Source organism: Larimichthys crocea, chromosome XIII (assembly GCF_000972845.2).
Source record: "Larimichthys crocea isolate SSNF chromosome XIII, L_crocea_2.0, whole genome shotgun sequence".
Taxonomy (NCBI): Eukaryota; Metazoa; Chordata; class Actinopteri; family Sciaenidae; genus Larimichthys; species Larimichthys crocea.
In genome coordinates, this window is record NC_040023.1 from 26,792,221 (window position 1) to 26,811,807 (window position 19,587).

Here is a 19,587-nt window from a genome sequence, read left to right on the forward strand (position 1 = left end):
TTCAAAAAGCTAATTCTGTCTAACTAATAATCCAAAACCTGAACATATATAAATTATATAGGATTAAAAAAAAAAGCAGCATATCTTCAGCATTGACAAGCTGGAAACATTTAATATGGATTTTCTTTCTTGATTTGCGTCTCAACATTTAATAGATTGTCCAAATAGTTCCTGATTAATTTTCTGTCGATCGACTAATCGTAATGAATCATCAGTCTTCTGAAATCACTTGTTGAGAGGCCGTCATGTTGGAGAAAAACAAGAACCGTCCTCTCTGTCACTACCGTAAATGATGGCCATGACAGACGCACACACACACGCACAAACACACACTTTGAATGATGACTCTCATGATCGAATTATGCACGGTCCTGCTGGCTTTGATTAATCCTTCGCCCTGCCATCGTCAGTGACTGCTTGCTGTTACCAATTGATTACCGCATTGAGATTCATGTTGATGAAATTGAGCTATATTCACTTCACAGTCTGAATTATTATGTAATGTTATTTTAAAAAGGAAACAAATTAAATTAGTAGACTTCTAATAAAAATGTATTTCAAGTAAATCAAACTGTGCTTTCATGCTTTTGATGCTTTGTGTTCACGCTGATAAGCCGAAGCCATACGGGACGAGGCTTGATGTTTATCAAGATGGCTCCGGCAAAACTGCCTATCTCTCAGATTCATCTGTGAAAGGCTCTAAAGTCATGTGGTGTTTTAACAGCTGCAACTATCTCATCTATCTCTGCAAGCTCATTAATGCGCACACACGCAGGTAGAGACGAGGAACTCTGTGCTTCCCTGAGCAACACAGACAAACACAGAATTACTGACATCGGATCTGACTTGTTGCTAGGCAGACTGTTCAGTGTTCCCTGAAAAACATACAAAAAATTAGTTGAGCTGCTGCTCTTTTCATACTTAATGAGACGTTTCCTACCTAGTGAAAACTGCTTTTACATTGAATCGATGCTATTTAACCCCATTTTATGATGGTAAATCAGTGGCCCTGTACGCCCTGGAGTGGCTCCATGCAGACATAAGTGGTTCCATGGGGATTCTGTGATTTCTAAGTACTGCATTTTTATGTTAAAATGACGCTTGAATAATGTTCTCTCTGAGTCATTAATGGTTCTCATTTGTTCTATAATAGTGCCATGTAGCCACTGCTGATTTGTTATCGTACATATTTGTAATGCATATTGTTCTCCAGTGGTTCTTTGAGAGTTCTTAAATCAAACAGACCAGAGGGAGCTCCACCATCGCTGGGTGGAGACAGAGCCTTAACTCTGGTTTAGTGACTGGCTGGTTCTAATCCACGTTCCTGACTTAAACTAACGCAAGGTTGTTGCAATAAAAAAGAATAAAGAAGACTGAGTGATGCAGGGTGGTGCCACGTGAGGATGATAATCTTAAATAATAAATCTCTTAAAGAGGGTTTGTCTGCAACTAAAATCACCTTTCCTCTGTTCAAGGCTTGACTCTGTTAAGCACTTTGTTCAGGCTTCATAAAAGTATGTAGCATTTAATCTTGATTTATGTTGAAATAAGTGGCCAAAACATAGACTCAGCACCAAGATGGTATTTTCTTTTATTATTTACATCACTTCTGAAGAGAGGGACATCTAATTAGTTTCCTTAATATTCTGCAGTAGCTAATTAACAAAAGAAAAACCTTTTAGCAGAACAAAAAACGTCCTTGTGGGGTCAAAAACTTCTCTGGTCATCTTTTAACATCTTACACATCTTCTTAAGAGGTTTACAATTATTTCACTGATTAATTCTTTGGTCTAGAAAATATCAAATATTATAAAACAAAGAAAAACAGCAAAGTCTCAATGTTGCACCCAGAGATTTTTTTTATTTTTTGCTTGAAAAAATCACTTAATGAATTAATTGGTCATTTAAATAGTTGTCAATTAGTTTTCTGTTGAACTATTAATCGAATAATTGTTGCAGTGCCACCTGAAATAATCTCATTTGTTCACAACTTACTGATTTTTAACTTATGATGGAGTAAAATAATATCCTGGATGGAGTTGGTCCAGGTGTCAGCAATAAAACTGCTAGATGAAGGGATTTATTTCTATTTTTTTTGTCAGTAGTTTTTCACAGATTGTACTTTTTGGTGATTTGCTGAGCTTTTGGAATAATAGAGAAGTGTGGTGTAGCAAAACATTAATAGATGGAGAGAGAGAGGGAGGGAGGAAGGAGAGGGTCTTGAATCCACAAGAAAGCAATTAGATAATGACAAGAGCAGTGACAGTGATTTGTTGCCTTCTGTTGTAATGTGATTCCAGGAATCCAGTTGAAAATTAATTTTAATGCTTCCAAGAAATCCATTCTTCCGTTCTATTGCTTTATGGGTCCATACCAGCTTGACACGTTGTGTACAGAGATGCACCAGAAATTCACACACTGGGTCACGCTTTTATGGCACTGTGTGATGCCTTACGTGCAGTGTGTACATGTTAGAGAGTTGCAGAGAAAGTTTAAGTTAGTCTCCGTTATGATTTTCTAATATGTATTTAAAGATAGCTGCAGCCAGGCTGCAGGCTATAAAGAAGCCCCCCTCCAGCCCACCTTTGTTTTGGTTTAAATCCCCCAAGGAATCTTTTCTCACTCCTCTGGTTATTTTTGATCTCTTTTTGTCTTGCTCCCTCTCGGTTATCCTGCTGTCTAATGATGATAATCTCAAAAGAGACTTGGGGAGAATAAACATCCTCATCTGTCCTCCTTTTTTAAAAATACAAACCAGGTGAACAGTAGTGGAGGGCCTACTATAGCAGTTGTAGGTTGTAGCTTACATGGTAGCAGGGCGGGCTTGGTCTAGTTCCATAATAGCTTTACCCTACGTACAGTAAACAGCCATGGGACTGGTTGGAGGATTACAGAGGATTTGCTATGCTAAGCCACAGGAACCCAGCCCAGTGACCCCCTCATGTCTCCTCCTCCCTTGAGCAGGAGGAGAAACAACAAACCTCCATCTTCTTCTCTCTCCTCCTCGGCCTACTTGGCCCACGATACATTGGGGGATGGCGAGTTGACCCAAATCACTGATTATATATGTAGGATAAATGGTGGCAGAGGCACTCTTTGAATGTTGATGTTTCATAAAGTTATTAAATCTTATTCCCCCGTATTAGTTTGCGAGCGATGAATCCTCAGTTCTGCCGTTTATCATCCCTTCTCAGGCAGACGATTTCTGAAAAATTCTACTTTAATGAGAAAACTTATCATCCAAATAGCTGTCAGGGTAAATTAAGGGCATGTTCTGAGTTCCCCCCCCCTCCCCTGCCAATGGAGTGATAATGTGACAGCCAGATGACATACATCACAAAGCCAGCACCACGTAACTTGATAGGAAGAAGGCGATGCTGTCAGCAAACTAAAATCTGATTTGGCCCCATCACTTAAGTAGAGTGAACGTTGCCTTTGGTTCCACTTTGGGACACTGCTTGAAAGCTAATTGGATCAAAGCAATGGAATTGGGTCCTTTTTGACTGACACTCCACGGGCATTTGTCTCTGTCAGCCTAATATCATGGAGTGAAGTGACTCAACAGAGAGCAGTCCCCAACCCAAGCGTGCACATAGACTTAACTCAAAGTGACAGTGTTCTAGCTCCCGTACGTACCTTGCCATGAGCTACTCTGCTGGAAAGCTGAGGTTTTTGCTTCATTTTTTTTCTCCCCTCACCATTGTCATCATCATGTGCACCCTCCATGCACATAAAAAACCCCAGGAACACTCAGACAGAAATACCCAGGAAGGCAGAGGTTTATTTTGAGAAAACGGTGAACTCTGAAGATTCTCAGTAGTTTTCTTGGCATAACATGATCTCATGGGGCTGTGTAGTTCCTGAATGGAATGATGTTATACCGTACAAACAGCAAGCAAGAGCAGACAGTCATCATCCCTGGTGTGAGGAATGACTTTGTTGCTAGGTCCCCATGTCAATATCTCCTTAAGTGGTTCATATATTTATTTATTTTTTTCATCGACCCTTCCATTGGCCATGCCAGCTTTTTAATGGAGCTACAGTATGACATGTTTTATGTAATGTGCAGGGGATGGTGCTGCACATGTGAGAAAGATATTCAGATAGGAAACTTTCTAGAATTCTACTGCATTTTGCTAGTAGTAAAGGTAGAGACACCATCTTTGGACCATTAATTGTGTAGTTTTTTGTACTGAAACAAATGAAACGTCTTAGTTAGTGAGTATAACCTGGTAGGTGTATTTTTTTCTTCTGACAGAGCCAGGCTAGTTTCCAGTCTTTATGCTAGGCTAAGCTAAACTGGTTATAAGCCTCATATTTAATGTTCAGTCGTGTCATTGATTTCATCTCACCAAATAAATGAAAGTTGGTGGAACTGGTTTTATGTTCAGTGTCTACATATACCTGAATATTTGTACCTTTCGTACTTGAGCCCACATCATATCCCATAATATCTACTGAAAATGTTTTTTCAGAGAGCTCACTTTACTAGCATGCGATTTTATTATTATTATTTTTTTTACATTGTTAGCTTGTATTTAAATTGATTTTGGGAGAGTGTTCAAAATGTTTAATAAAACATTAAATGAAGTCAGCCAGTGTGAACTTGTATTCTGTTTAGTGAAAATGGTAATTTAAGAAACGTTTATAGTCTTCCATATTTTAACCTCGTTGCAATGGATTTCCCATAAGGATAGATTGTGGATGTAATATTACCCAAAGCACACTGCCTATAAAAGTTATAGCCAGCTAGAATGAGCCTCCTAGTGCTCTATTAGATGGTGGAATATGAGCAAGTTAACTAGAAGACATGTCATATTTTCAAGTTTTCATCCAGTTACTAAAAAGAGATTGTTACATCTGTCATTCTGAGGTCAGATGTCCTGAAGATGGTGTCAAATGGGGAATATAATTAATATGCAATGTGATGCTGAAATCAAACAATCCACTTTCCCTTTCAAGTGGCAGGTGAAATTTACATTAAGATTTTTCATGTGCAGGTGAAATGCCCTCAACCAGGGCAACCTGACAATCCAACAATGACACAAGTGACCCTGAGCACATTGCCGAGTTCCTGCAGGAGACGAAGATAAGATGCCCCTGAGCAGATAACAACCATGCATCGCAACCATTAGCCCAACACAAATATGAGAGTCAAAAATGACAGAGAGGGTGTTTATTCGTTGCCTAGTAATTGACTCTAGATTTCCATAATGGCATTGTGTTTCCTGCCAGGCTAATGTGACCCCTATTAGTTCAGGAAACGTACTGCAATCAGGCTCTGTGTGCACCACCAGACAGAGCCAAGAAAATGAATTGGGGAGAAAGGAGAGATGTAAACAATGGTGAGGTGCAGACAATGGGACAACCAGGGGGACAGGAGAGGAGCACAGAAGGGAAGATGAGTCATATCACTGCAGCGAACCAGACCCTGATTGAAATGCCACTGCAGCAGCCAGACTTAACAGATGTGCTTTTTGGCTAAATTTAGATTTTTGGCCACAATGTTTCTGAGGTGTATTGGGAAATGACCATCCGTTGCTTTAAAATACTGCAGCTATACCTCCTGTGCCATGTGTCTGGTGTTTTGTTGTTGTCCTTCCCCTGCACTTCTTCATGGCTGTTACTGATTCAGGTGCATGCTGGGCCAGCTAATCCTGCTTCTGATCAATACTCCACTTCTCCTGCTCACACTCTGGATTTTATCCAGGAACAAGCCCAGCTGATATCTTTATTTACCTTCACTTCTCATCAGTCATTCATAAACCCAGTGGCAGGGAAAATTTAAATTTACATCTAAAACACTATGGATTTGACACAGTGGATAGACTTTACTCTGTTGGCCTTGGTTGGGATAGCATTATGCCTGATGTGTTTGCAGTTGGTTGTGTTAACGGCATGCTCAGCTCATCTCTGTTTTGTGTGAAATAGCTCTGTCAGCCCTGAACTTAAAGCTGCGTGTGTCAGGCCAAACACTTCACCCCTGTGTCACTGTTGTTTTACGGCCAGCAGCTTTCAGCAGAAGAGCAGACCGAGCATACCTGCTGCCACCCTGTATGTCTGAGGGATTCTCCTTAGTCCATTACATGCTTGGATGCTGATAGTGTTTGTCAGGATGCTCTGCACGCCTAGAGACAATTAAGCTGAAACACAAGGCTGGCTTAATGAAGCTCGGCAGGAAAAACATCCTCAAACAAGGTTCTTTTGCTATAGAGATAGAAGTAGACAAGGTCCATTCATGTCGGGAGGAACCACATGGCTCCCCTGGTGCATTGCTGTGGTGTAGGTTCATGCTTTGGTGATGGTGTGTTTTTTGTACTCCACTCTCTAATTTGGAGTAATAAATTGGGAGACTTATCTAGCTCAGCTTTCTAAATCTCATGCATGAAACATGGCTATGTCAGGTAAATATGTGACTCACACAAGGTGCTCAGATTATCCTAGCTCAGCATCTTGTTCTTCATCTGCTGGTTAACTAATCAAGGCCATCATGATGTTAGTAGGTAAAATGATCTTGTTAATTGTCACACAACAGGAAATCATCTAAAACTGATTATCAATATAAAATGAAGCCTTAACATATCTGCTAATAAATGACAAAGGCACAGGAGAAATGAAATTATATGAGCAGAGTAAAGCAATCTTTGTTTGCATAAAATGGAACCAAGCCTGTGTGGCACATGTATATCTCATTGCCCACTTACTTAAATTTATGTGTATGCACTTTCTTTTGCATGTTTTCAGACACTCGCCCATTAAATTGCAAGTACATCTATTTTGAGTATAAAAGGCACAAGACCACCCGTGGGTTTTTACGCTGTGGGCTGGCACTGCAGCAGTTAAAACTTTATTAAAGTCACCGTTGACTCAGAATACTGTTCTTTTCAGTTATTCTTTCAGGTGGGTAAATATCAATTAAGCAGTCATACAGTTTATTCTCAGTCATGTAGGCTTCTGTTTTGTTTTTTGGAAGTGGCATTTGTGCCAGCTCAGTCTCCTTTATAAGGACAAGGTGGCATTAGTTTGCTGTTCGCTAGTGGCTGTTTGTGTCATATTACCAGTCAAATTGAGTTGAAGGCACTTGGACGCAACATTTGCCTGACTCTACTAATACATGCATGAGTGTAGGATCTAACGTTAAGGGTTTGTAGTTTATTATTTAGTTTCTTCATTATGGATTATTCATTTTATCCCAACAGTTTCATTTATTTTAATAGCATGTAGCCATTTTGTCACTTCCCAATCTTTGCTTCATGCGTTGCAAGAAGTGCTAGGTTTAAGCCTACTAGCTGTGGACATACAGAATTTTAGCATTTCCCTAAATGTCCAGTGTTTAAGATTTAGGTAGATTTAGGCAGAAATGGCAATGGAACACTGTCTAGATGGGCCCTTTTGAATTTTTTCGCATATTTCATGGCCTCGTAGTTTCCCTCATGCTAGGTACGAGAGGGTAATGCAAGGGTGCAATCAGCAATAGCACTTAGATTAGATTAGACCTACAAACAGGTCTTCTTAAGAAATCGAATGTTGAAGCTTGGCGATTGTCTGCCTTCACAGTTTAGAGAAAAACTAAGAATAGAACATCCAAATGCAATGTCTTGACTTGAATGAGACATTAGTCAAACATACTTGTAACTTTTTTGGGGGCATTTTAATTTAAGATTTGCACTTCTGTTCCTGTAGTATCATCTTCTTTCTCCTCTTTGCTGGTTTCAAGTTGCTTTTCGTTTTACTGTTTATTGCTTTAAAAATAAACTTATTGGTTTGTGCTCACTTTAAGCCCGCTGGCAGGTGAAGCTGGCCTCACATAATCCCAAATAAAGTCTATTTCAGTATAGTATTTCAGTTTTTGTCTTGGTTCAATGTGGACCCTTGAAGGCTTGGAGGCTTGTTATTTTTCTGAGGGGACTGCATGGTTTGGTGAAGTACTCTGTGTAATCATTTTAAAGCGCCGCAACACTGTGACGAATGGAAGGATGAGTCACATTTTAACAGTAATGGAAACGGAAATTATGCGACTCTTTGAAATTATCTCTCCGCGCTCCCTGGGCTCTGAATTTTCCCACAGATTAGATAAACAGTTTGCTTTAATGAAATGAAATATTTTACAATAATTGGCTGTCACTGTGCATGTACCTGCAGCCCTTTATGGCGAGGTATTTCTCATCTCATTAATGTCCCCCGTTGCAATAATATGAACTGTTTCAGATATATTAAAACCTGAACCTGTTTAAATGTGATGTGCTGTTTTAAAGTTCAAAGATTAACCCAACTGATATAGCTCAACAGTTATTACGTGTATTCCCACAATCTTTCTTTTGCACACATGCATTGTCCACAGATTATGAATCACAATGACTTTGGCAATTCCCTAACCTTTCCCTAAGTAACTCCAGGTGGTTGACAGTTGTCCAACAGAATCGATAACATTTTGTCATCCTTTTTGCGTAACATGAGTGTTTCTTAATTATATTTTTAATGGTTTTTAATTATTTAAAGGAAGGAAAAAAGGTCTTAGTGTGTCAGAGTGTCATGTTAGTGTCTGTGTTTGATTGACAGCAGCTGGCAGGCTTAGCTTCAGCAGGGGAACAAGAGTAAGCAAACTCTGGCAGACATCATGTTCTTAGTTCTTAGTCCAAGAGAAGGACCACGCTGGCATCAAAATGGACCAAAGTGACATCTGCCGAGATGTTTGCATGCTGACAGCCTGCAAACCCATGTTAGCTGCTCACTTAATTTGTCTACTTCGTGAAAAACTCCTGCAAATGCTAAAATGCTCAACTCATTTGGCTGTCAGGCAAACATACCTGGTAAGCATTCGCATGTTAGAATAATGACTTGAGTATTTTGCACAAAGCACCACTGTTACTTCTGTCAAGTTCAAGTCATGTTGCTGTAAAACTGTTAATAGAATCCAATGGAAGCACTAACTGAATTTAAAGGCAACTCTACACAGTTTGTTTGTACAGTATCTATCTTACATATCGACACTAAAAGCTATTAATTCAATGAATAAATTGTAAAATGTATAAAATGTTTTTTTGTATTTTGGTGAAGCTAGTCTTGATGGAGCGTTAAACCGGTGCTAAGATGTTGACGACAACTCTTACCCTTATCTGATGTGTGTTTTGTCTGGCTCCTAATTGGTGAGACTACACTAATCCTTAATCCAGTTAATTGCATTATTGAACACACGTCATACGTAGAAAGTAATGCAGTGTCAGAGCAATTAATCTTAACTCCAGGGTGTACTTTTTAAATTTTCTTGTCTGTAAACTTAATTAACCAAACGTGATGTGCAGAAACAATAACACATTTTGGTGGCTGCTTGACTGTGTTGTTATTGTCTGTGAATCATGCGAGCCACAAAGTTGGCTGCTGCCCTGCCTTGGATTACTTACAGAAGTGAGTACATCCGCGGTTTCCATGTCACCTGAATGAATTATCAGATGTTTCCAGTGTCACACTACTTTGTTAACCTTTTTGCCTAGTTATTCAGCTCTCCTCTGCTCCCTGTCAGTGTGTAGGGGAGAGAAAACACACTCGAGGTGTTATGAGATAAATGAGATGAGGTGCGTACATGCGCGTGCGTCTAACTGATGGAGGGGGTACGACGGTAGAAGAGCCGAGCCGGCCGCTTTAATCACCCCATTCTCCTTCCTTTTCCATCCCTCCTTCCCTCTGGCCCTCCACTCATCTCATTACAGAGAGGAGAGGGTGAGAAGTGAGGACTGCATAGACCTCGGCATTAATTATTGAACCCTATCTTCTTTTACTCCAGCTCCTCCTCCACAGTCTCTGATAACCTTTACATAAAAGAGCAGAGGCTAACTCTCAGCCATTATGCAGTGTGGTAGGTATAACACTGACATATAGAGAGAGATCCAGTTTGGGGTGTTAACCATTCAGACACTGTGTGTAACATGTTTGCCAACACAAGTAGATGTGAAGTTCTCCTTTCTAATTGCATTTTACTCGCTCCTCCTTGCTCCAGTTGAGCGTCAGTGCTAATTAATTCTACTGTTTTCAAGTGGGCGCTGTTGTGGCGAGGTAAAGCAAATGATTATTAAAGCTGACATTTGACTCCACGCATTGTCGTTGCCATGTTGACTGAGTTATGCTCTGCTCATTGCCTCCTGCCGTGCCCAGTCAATTTGAATCGCTCAGTTGGAGGCCGGCTAATGGAGGTCGTTGAAGTGAGCATGGCCAAGACAACTCAACTCGACTCTCACTGTTATCTCCTTCTGTCCCCTGCCCCCATCTTCTCTTTTTTTTTTTCCCCTCTTTGTATGTATGTGTGTGTGTCTCTGTGTGTGTGCGTGCTTCCTGCAGGTTTGAAAAAGTCAACATCAAACCTCGACCTCCCAAAGCCTGTGAGCAGGAGAAAGAAGAAGCTGCCAAGATGTTCAGCACCAAAAGGTCAGCACAATGTCACTTTTGATCTATTCTTACCTGCACATAAAAAAACCCAAAACAACAACAAAAAAAACCTACTGAAATCTCATGGCATTTTTAAAATGGCTTCTGCTGATAATGGCTGACATTTCAGGTCAGCCACGTTCCACAAACGACTTTGAACGTGAAAAGGCATTGATGTGACGAAAGGTGATGGTTGATTTCAGGTCACAACACAGAACAAACTTCATTACTTGTAAAGTCAGTAAATCATATGATCTCAGACATATTTGCCCATACACAGTTTTGAATTGGTATTTTTAGCGACAGGTAGACCCCGAGGAACCCTTAAACTGAAGTGTAAATACACAGCCTTTGTAGGAAGTAAAAAAAAAACACAGTTTACAGTCCTCCTTGCTTGTGTGTACATTCTGTATTTTTAATGTGGCTTGTGGTAAGCGTACAGTCTGCATAAATCATTTATCACTTTGGCTTTTCTGGATGTCGACTGCAGGATAGAAGTGGTCACATTGCTTAGCCTGTATGTAGAAGGTGGCTTACTGTAGGTGGATCAAAACAAAATACTTGAGGTTGTTTCTTTGTTTTAATCCTGAGTGGAACAGTTCACAGCTCTGTTTGGCAGTACTGGATACATTACTAAGCACAGCACATTTATTCTTTCATTGAAAACGCAAATTCATTTGTCCTGAATAATGAATGCCATGAATTCTAATAGAACAATGTATTTTGAATCAATAAGGTTATATTGTGCAGGCTTATCACCTTTACAACCTAATTTTGTTTTCACTGCCTTCAGCTATATAACCTATGGGAGGTGGGAGGTCCTGGGCAGAATTTGCAGTCTGATTGTAGTTTTCCAACAGGAAATATTAAATCGAAACATTGAAATATTATTTATGTGCATGATGGCCCATACTAGAAAACAACCACAATTATATTTACTTTTATTTTTTAATTAATTCAGAGGTAATTTATGAGAGAGTAATAACTTTTCTTTCTATAAAAAAAAAGGACATAGCATGTTCAATCATAGCTTCGCAACCAAAACAAGTCCCGGCAGGCCTATCTATCTCAACATGATGATGCAGTGTCAATGGAGCTGTAGCAGGGCTAAAACTCATTAGTCAAAATAGAGTTGTGTCCTAAAACAGTCATTTTTTTTCTCTTACATTAAATGTGAAACATGCTATTTGAAAATAAATATGAATGAATCCACCGCAGTGCCTTCCTGATTTGTTTCACAGCGGACACACCCCTCAGCAGCTGCACCTCATCCCCCTGCATTAGTCTTTCATCATGATATTTAACCATCAAGTATTTAGGGTCTCTTAAAACATGTCAACCTAAAACCTTAAAAAGACTGAAGACAGCATTTTCACCCAATTCATAGAGCTAATCTTAGCCAGCTAGCTTCAGCTAATGTGCCATGACAGTTGTCATTTCAGCTGGCTAGAAATAAAAAGCCATCTTGTCTACCTGTCTGGATTTAATTGGACCTGTTGTCATCACCAAATATTTCAAGTGGCAATAATCTTCTCCTGGTATCATTGTCAACAGCATATGTGCCGTGCAAGAATGGAGAGCTTGACGGGCATAGCCACAGTGACTAATGAGAGACAGGTCTTTGTGCTCTGATCACTTAAGGCCATTCACTATTCATTCTTTATTGAACTGTGTGAGGTTTACAATCTAAAGACCTCTGGAGTGTTTTTGTCTCTAAGCCTGCAGTCCTCTGAGGACAGTTGTGAAAGTGAAATCAAGGTATTTTCTGTGTGGGAATTAGAAAGATAAAAGCATCCCGCCTGCGGTCCATGGCTGGAAATAAAAGAAAAACTCTTCCTGTTCACATCCCAAACTGAGTTCTGCGTACTAAAAATACAATTTTTATTTTTACAAATCACAGTAGCTCAGTTCTTATTGTCCTGCATCTGATCCTTAAGCTATCGGATGTTCCCACTTGACCTTGTATATTCAATCACTCAACCATATACACACACACACACACACAGAGATATATATATANTGTCAATGTAAATCAGGACTTGAGAGGTGAATGTCAGCCTAATCTCACCATGTAGTTCCTACACTGTAGATTCTGCTGCCATCAATACGAAGCCCTTTCGCATATCTATGGAGCTTAGCAACAGATAACAACCCCAGTGCATGCATGCATGCACTGGGGTTGTTATCTGTTGCTAAGCTCCATAGATATGCGAAAGGGCTTCGTATTGATGGCAGCAGAATCTACAGTGTAGGAACTACATGGTGAGATTAGGCTGACATTCACCTCTCAAGTCCTGATTTACATTGACAAAGAGGACTCGCCACTGCATTGGTAAGATATCGATTGCTTCTTTGCCTACACTTGATAGTCTTTGCTTTACGTATAAGCAGAGTAAGGTTTATTTTAGGTATTTGTGGTCTGTCAGGACAAGATGTCCACAAAAAAGAATGAAGGGATGTGTCTACATCAGGAAGTTTCTGTTGTGGGGAAGCGAGGTGAGGGGCAGGTTGAGGTATCATAATGTGAAGGGGACTGAGTGCTGTCACAATGCTGCATCCATCCACCTGTCTCCTTGCAGTGTGTGTGATCATCATACTGTGGGTGAGGAGATGATTAAACCAAGCCGGCTCTCCATCTTCGGGGAGCTGTGTCAGCACAGTCGATGACACGGATACGCTCAAAATGACTGTAATAGGCTGCCATCTTGAAATTCAAAAACTCATTCACATTTTTGCTGAATACGAAACAAAGCATTTTTCTCTCGCTAAACTGCTGAAGGAAACATAAAGCGAGCGAGGAAATCTGTGTATCTGTCATAGATTGCTGTGTGCTGTTGCGGCTTTATCTGTGGGTTTTTTAATATTGGTTTTCTTCTTGGGTTCCCATGAGTCATCACCAACAACACTTACAATGCAGGAGTGTAATTAAAAGTCTTTCATTAAAATTTAATCAGTCAAACACCTTAACATAGCAGTTTACCTTTGATTTGAATGAGTGAAGTGTAGAACAGATGGATAAGAAATCCAAAGCATTAGCACTTTGGGCTTCTGACATGGTTTAGTGTTCTCTCCTCTGATGATTTGAGCTGTTTCCTTATTATGGATGAACTGAGCGCGCATGTATCCGCAGCCTGATTGTTTGTGTCTACATGTGCTCATTAAAATGTAACTGGAGCACTGTAATCTGACTGTTTTTATTCTGGATGAGAACCTTTTATGAAGTGATGCACCATAACTTTGATTTGGGTTACACATTTAAACTCTTTGAGTTTTTATGATGGAACCAACCAAAAAGCAAGTTAGTGAGAATCATGGTTTTTTACTTTATGGATTCAATTAATGTTGGAAGGCAGTAACAGCTACAGCAACAAGACAACAATTCAAAGGCCTGGTCTGACAATTAAACTGAACTAATTCAGTTATACTTCTTTCATTTAATATGTGTTCATGTTCGATTATGTCTTTTATAATTGATAGCAAATAATGGTAGTTTATTTGACCATTACACATTACACAGCTCATTCACACTTTTTTCATGGATGTAGCTAGCTAAAAAATGTAAGTCCCCATTCTTAATCCTACTTGCAGTACTCTGACTGGTCAAATAGCTCTTTACTCAGCAGATATAGCAGCGGGTACAGCAACACACCTATATGAATAATTGGAGGAATTAGAGGTAGTGTGATTGTTACTAAAGCCCATCCCTCTTCACGTCAACATTACTGAAAGGCTGTAAACAAACTCCAATGTTAAGTCCCATGTTGAGTCATGTTATCCAAACCTCTTAATGAAAATAAAAGTGATTGTACCTCAATTGTCACTTCATAATCATCCATTGCATTGTCCATTGCAAGTGGCACCAGTTCATCTTAAACCAATTGGACTAATAACCACAGAGACTGTATAATGATATTAGTATTTGCTTTTATTTTCATTTCCAAAGAGCTAATAACTGTGTGTCCAAGTGTAAAAGCTACAAAGCTACAAAAACTCAACCTATTATAAATAAACAGGTTATTTCCTTTTAATATTCCTGACTCCAGGCATTTTTGGAGCAACTTTTTTTCCGGTGTCAAGGTTTGTTCAATGTTTATTTTTGTCTCTTCTCCAAGCAAAAAGGTTTCATACCTGGCTTCTTTTTAGTGAACTAGTGTGGGCGGACAAGGATTCAGTTCAGCACCTAGAAGACTGTTGTTACCATTTTGTCAGCTATTTGACTGCAACTATCCAACCTGTCCTCTTCTTTACTATTCTAATCTGTATGCCATCTGCATGGATACATTCTCAAGAGCTAACAGTGGTATTAGGTAGTAACAGCATATAATGTTCCCATACTTGCATAGAGTTCTGTTTGTAGTTCATTTTTGTGACAGTACATACGGAATGGAGTAGGCTTCATTTATCTTCAGTTCTAATACACAACAGAACCTTTGGTTTGACCCACAGTTTCCAATTCAAGTCACTCAGCATTATCATCCGGCACTGTGGGGGTGTTTTGTTTGGATGACTGTCGCAAAGAGTAATTCGGTTTCCGTCCTTGGTTGTCAGCCATGTTTGGTCATCAATTCAAAATAAGTTCCTCCCAGCTGTTTTTGGAAAACATTGGGACAGGAACAGGAAATAACTGTCATGCCAGCAGCAGCTCACACAGAGATCTCAGAGAGAGATGGTATGAAGGTGTCACAACTGGACCAGTAATTGCTTTCAATGGGCGCTGTATTGGAATTAGCTCAATATGAGAAGGGCTTATTAGTAGCGAAATGATAGACCTCAGGAGAGGTTTTTTTTTTTTTTTTTTAAATTTTTTTCCACATTAAGTCTGACAGAGTTGACCTTAAATGTAGCTTGACTGTGATGTGTGCTAAACATGCATTGTGGGATTCCCATCACAGTAACACACTGTTGAAAGGTGCCTCTGATGGTAGATAATAGGCTTTTCCTCAGCTTCACAGCATGACTCATCACAAACAATCCAAACAATGAAGAACGTTAAACATCTTTATCTGCCGTGGAACACGCTCTGTCCGTGATGTGTGCACTATGTCCTTGGCGTACTCATGTACCCTGATGACATAGCATGTTCATGTCCCTGCACCTCCACCCTCATCTATACAGCAATCAATATGTCACATCCTCATCATGGTAGTTAAGCCTATAATGACACATTAGTAATTACACTCTTAACAAAATATCGGATCTGACATTGACCTCCCCATTTATCCTGACCTTCATAAGGAGTAATTGGATATCTGACTGTCTGTACCTCTGAGCTGTTGATCGACATCAAGGGGCCTTGCACTTGATTACTTATGTATGCGGAGGGAAGAGAATGGTGTCTAGGGAGTAGAGTGCAAGCTGGGATGTGTTAACCCCCCGCAAAGGCCTGCTGATTCAATCATGATGAACAGGCTGCCATCCCGACGCCGCACACCAACTCTCCTTGGAGCGACCTTGAAGGGTGTTGCAACAGCGTGGCTGTGACTCATTGCATGAAAGCCACACATTCAAAGACATTATCAGTCTTGCACTTTGAAGACTTTGTAATGTAATATATATTAGGTTATGATTGATTTAGCTGAATACTAAGTGAGTTTTTGCATTTAATTATACCGTAACTTAGTAAGTTGTTTCTGAGATATAATCACTTAACAGGACACCACAATAGCCCATCAGTATTCTAACCATCTCTGTAAAGCTGTGCACAAAATACTGTATGTTAAACTGTAGATAACAGTAGCAGCAACAGCTCTACTTTTTCTATCCTCACTTTAAGTGAAATTCTAGTTTCAAACAGCCTTAGTCTTATTTTTGTAGTTTTAAACACTATCCCTATTAATGATAATAACATTGTACTCACCAAAGTCATTTCTAAAATCCAAGAACCAGTGGATTTGCCAAGTGATGAGACAAAGAACAGACAGTAATGAAAGCTGTAAACGATCCTCTATAGATTGACCGAAGCTTTTTGAAAGAGAAACAGAATTGTCCATTAAAAGCATCCAGACTACCGGTTTTAACTTTGTACAATGCCATACTTGCTACAGTTGTGACTGACTATAATAGGTAATCTTGAATGAGGGAGAGTTTTCACTTATATTCATTTTTTTCAATTGAAGCAGTTTTTGATCATCTGTATAGTTTAGAAATAGATGCCCTCCAAAAATAAAAGCCAAGTTGTAATGGAACGACTTTTTATGGCATGGAAAAGTTTGTGAATCCCTGGTCTTGGCAACTATGACACCCTGCATTCTACAATATTATACACATTTCTATTAAGTGTGATTATACAAGATATTAGATTCCGATAAAGGAAAAACTCAAAGTACATGATCACTGAACATTCAGTAGATACCATCTGTGCAGTTTTTGTGGAGGTTAGTGTGAAATCTTTCTGATGACGATGGTTGTCAGGTTTTGGTGTCAGTCCCTAACTGATGAAAGAACAAGCACTTTCTCTCGAGACTCCCCATTTAGCTCTGATGTTCAACAATCAAACAAGCAGTAATCCATCATAGAAGAGGCTCAGACAGACGTACATAAGGCCCAGAAGATCAGAATGCAGTACAGTTGCGTTGTCTTTTGAACCTCCTCAATTGGATGATAAGAACTCTTCCTTTACCTCCATGTAAAACACAAGAAAATATTCTGTGGGACATTCAAAGACATGTAGGAAATCATGCAGTATACAAGTCACAAATCACAAATGAGATCATAAATGCGTGCAGGCCTTGGATGTGCTGTGGGTGCCTCAGTCCAAAACAGTGGTATTGCTGAGAACACACACAGAGTGGACAAGAGGCTCCTCCAAGAACAATGTGGATATAATCAGTCTCACGGCTAGAGATGTCCAAGTTAGTTAGCTGCTTAGTTTAACAATGCAGACGGCAGCAGCATTTTGATCAGGCAGCCTCCGATGCAGCAGGTCCTGGACATAGGAAGTGACAGCATTGGTAATAGAGCTTGCGAACTGCTAAACTCTGCAGGAAAGTGATGAGGAGGGGGCTTTCTGCTGACACAGGAAAGAGGGAGGTATCAAATGCCAAGAGACACATTAATTCTACTGTTTCTTCTTGGTCCTGAGCAGAGTAAGACTGGATAAATATGCAGGAAAAGGTGTCATGAAACAGCTGAGTATATTTCAGGAGTTTAACTTCCATCATCTTTTCATTGACTGCTGATGTTAAACATGTTCTATGATGTCTTTCACCTTTGCCTTGTCCACTCTGACTGCACAAGTTTCTTTATACATGTAATGAAGGCCTTGTTCAATCTAACTTCTTGATTGAAGGCAGTTGATTTGACTGACACAACCACTCTATTGATTTTGCATGCTATTTAAAGAGTTTGGTGTGGAGGTGAACAGAGTGTTCGTCAATAATAAGTAGCCAGGGATCAAATCGTAGCTCCCACTGTGCTCGGACATGCAGATCTCCAGCTGAGCTTTAACGGCCGCTGGGCTGATCAACATCACAGGATCACAGCAGTATTGTGGACAAGATGACACCTTTTTCTTTATAATTGATGAGCCACGTTTTACAGCTTACTGCAGATTGTTGTTACATTTGTGTCCTCATGTGCTACATTGTGTCCTCATGTGCTACATTGTGCCCTTATGTGCTACATTGTGTCCTCATGTGCTACATTGTGTCCTATAAACACCACTACCATGACAACGGCAGATGAATGTTGTGGCTGTCTGAAACACATGGCCTTGGTCCGTTTTGAGTGCACTCTAGCAACTATGACGACAGATGGTATCCTCCTGCTTTAATCAGAGTTCAGATTGGTGCTCTTTCAATTCCAATGAAAAATGGTTCCAAACAAGCAGCCCTGGCCTTTTACAGTCTATAATTTTGACCTCCATGCAAGTACACCCCACCAATATGTGTCGTATTGTCATCTGATGTGTGGGTTGGGGTTGTGTAGGGGGGGAAAGGAAAGGTTATGAAAGTAGATGTGGTAGTTATGCAGGGAAAACACAGCCCACAACCATTCTAGAACCCGAGAAGAAGCTAGTGATGTTTTAAAACGCCTCTGAATGTGGGGAAAGCGTTTAGCAGCGCTAATTTTGCAGCATTTATTGCTTCACAAGCAAGAGCTCACTATCTTAGCACTTGCACTATCATAGCTTGCTGCTAATGTTTTTCATTGCTAATTTCCATAAAGTTGATGATATTGTTGGACACAGTTTTTAAAAATCAATGCACTGACGATATCATTTTTATTCTTTCCATTCGTTTTCCTTTTTAAAACCTGATGCATACGTTACCCACAATTCAACTTGACTGCAGATAGTTTGGTCTGAAATTTGGATGTGTTATGATTATAACCATTGATTTAACCTTAAGCCATTGATTTAACTCCACACCCCCAAATTTGTGTACCTGTAAAGAAACTTGGATGTGTAAAATTGTTACACTTCCCCTTTACAGGAACGGTGTGTAATTCTTGATCACATGCTCTATTAAAAATAGAGGTCAGTGTTTCACCAACTCTCACACTTCATGCTGTGACACTGTTTAAGATTGTTTACAGCTAGAGATCCAAAAAAATGTACAGTCGTCCCTCGCTATTTTGCAGTTCACTTTTCGCGGACTCGCTGTTTTGCCGATTTTTTTTTTTTTTTTTTTTTTTTTTTTTTTTTTTTTTTTTTTTTTTTTTTTTTTCTAATANTTTTTTTTTTTACAGCGTACTGTACAGTATGAACGCGCATTGTGTTCTGCGTCTGAAATTGGCTAAGGGAGAACCGCACATGTGTTGTGCGTCCTGTTTAAGGGAGTACTGTACAAAATGTGTGTAAAAAGGTGTATAAAAGTGTGTGGTTAGGGGTTTTACGGCCTTAAAACATGTATAATAATTGAAAAAACTTACTTCGCGGATTTCGTTTATTGCGGGTTATTTTTAGAACGTATCCTCCGCGATAAACGAGGGACCACTGTATAGCAAACATTACAAACTCTCATAACAGTAATGACTTAGTAAGACTTGTCATGACACACATCCAGTGGAGTAACATTAGCGTCCATAGTTAATGTAAAAGTAGAGCTTTAAACATTAGCTCAGCATTTGTATTTGACTAGTGAATACAGACTTAATGTGGTTTGTCTGTGTGTTTCTACCAAACTTAGATATGTCAAGTAAAGGCCTCAGAGAAGTCACTGCTCTGTT

General features: G+C 39.6%; 1 protein-coding gene across 1 annotated transcript in view; it reads left to right on the plus strand.

Moving 5' to 3' along the window:
- The window catches only part of oxr1a (oxidation resistance 1a), a 151,558-nt gene that overhangs the window by 1,425 nt on the left and 130,546 nt on the right, over nucleotides 1-19,587 (plus strand). The window contains exon 2 of the mRNA XM_010740084.3: nucleotides 10,333-10,419. Coding sequence (XP_010738386.3) covers nucleotides 10,403-10,419 — 17 coding nt within the window. The 5' untranslated portion in view covers nucleotides 10,333-10,402. The remainder of the gene's footprint in view (nucleotides 1-10,332; nucleotides 10,420-19,587) is intronic.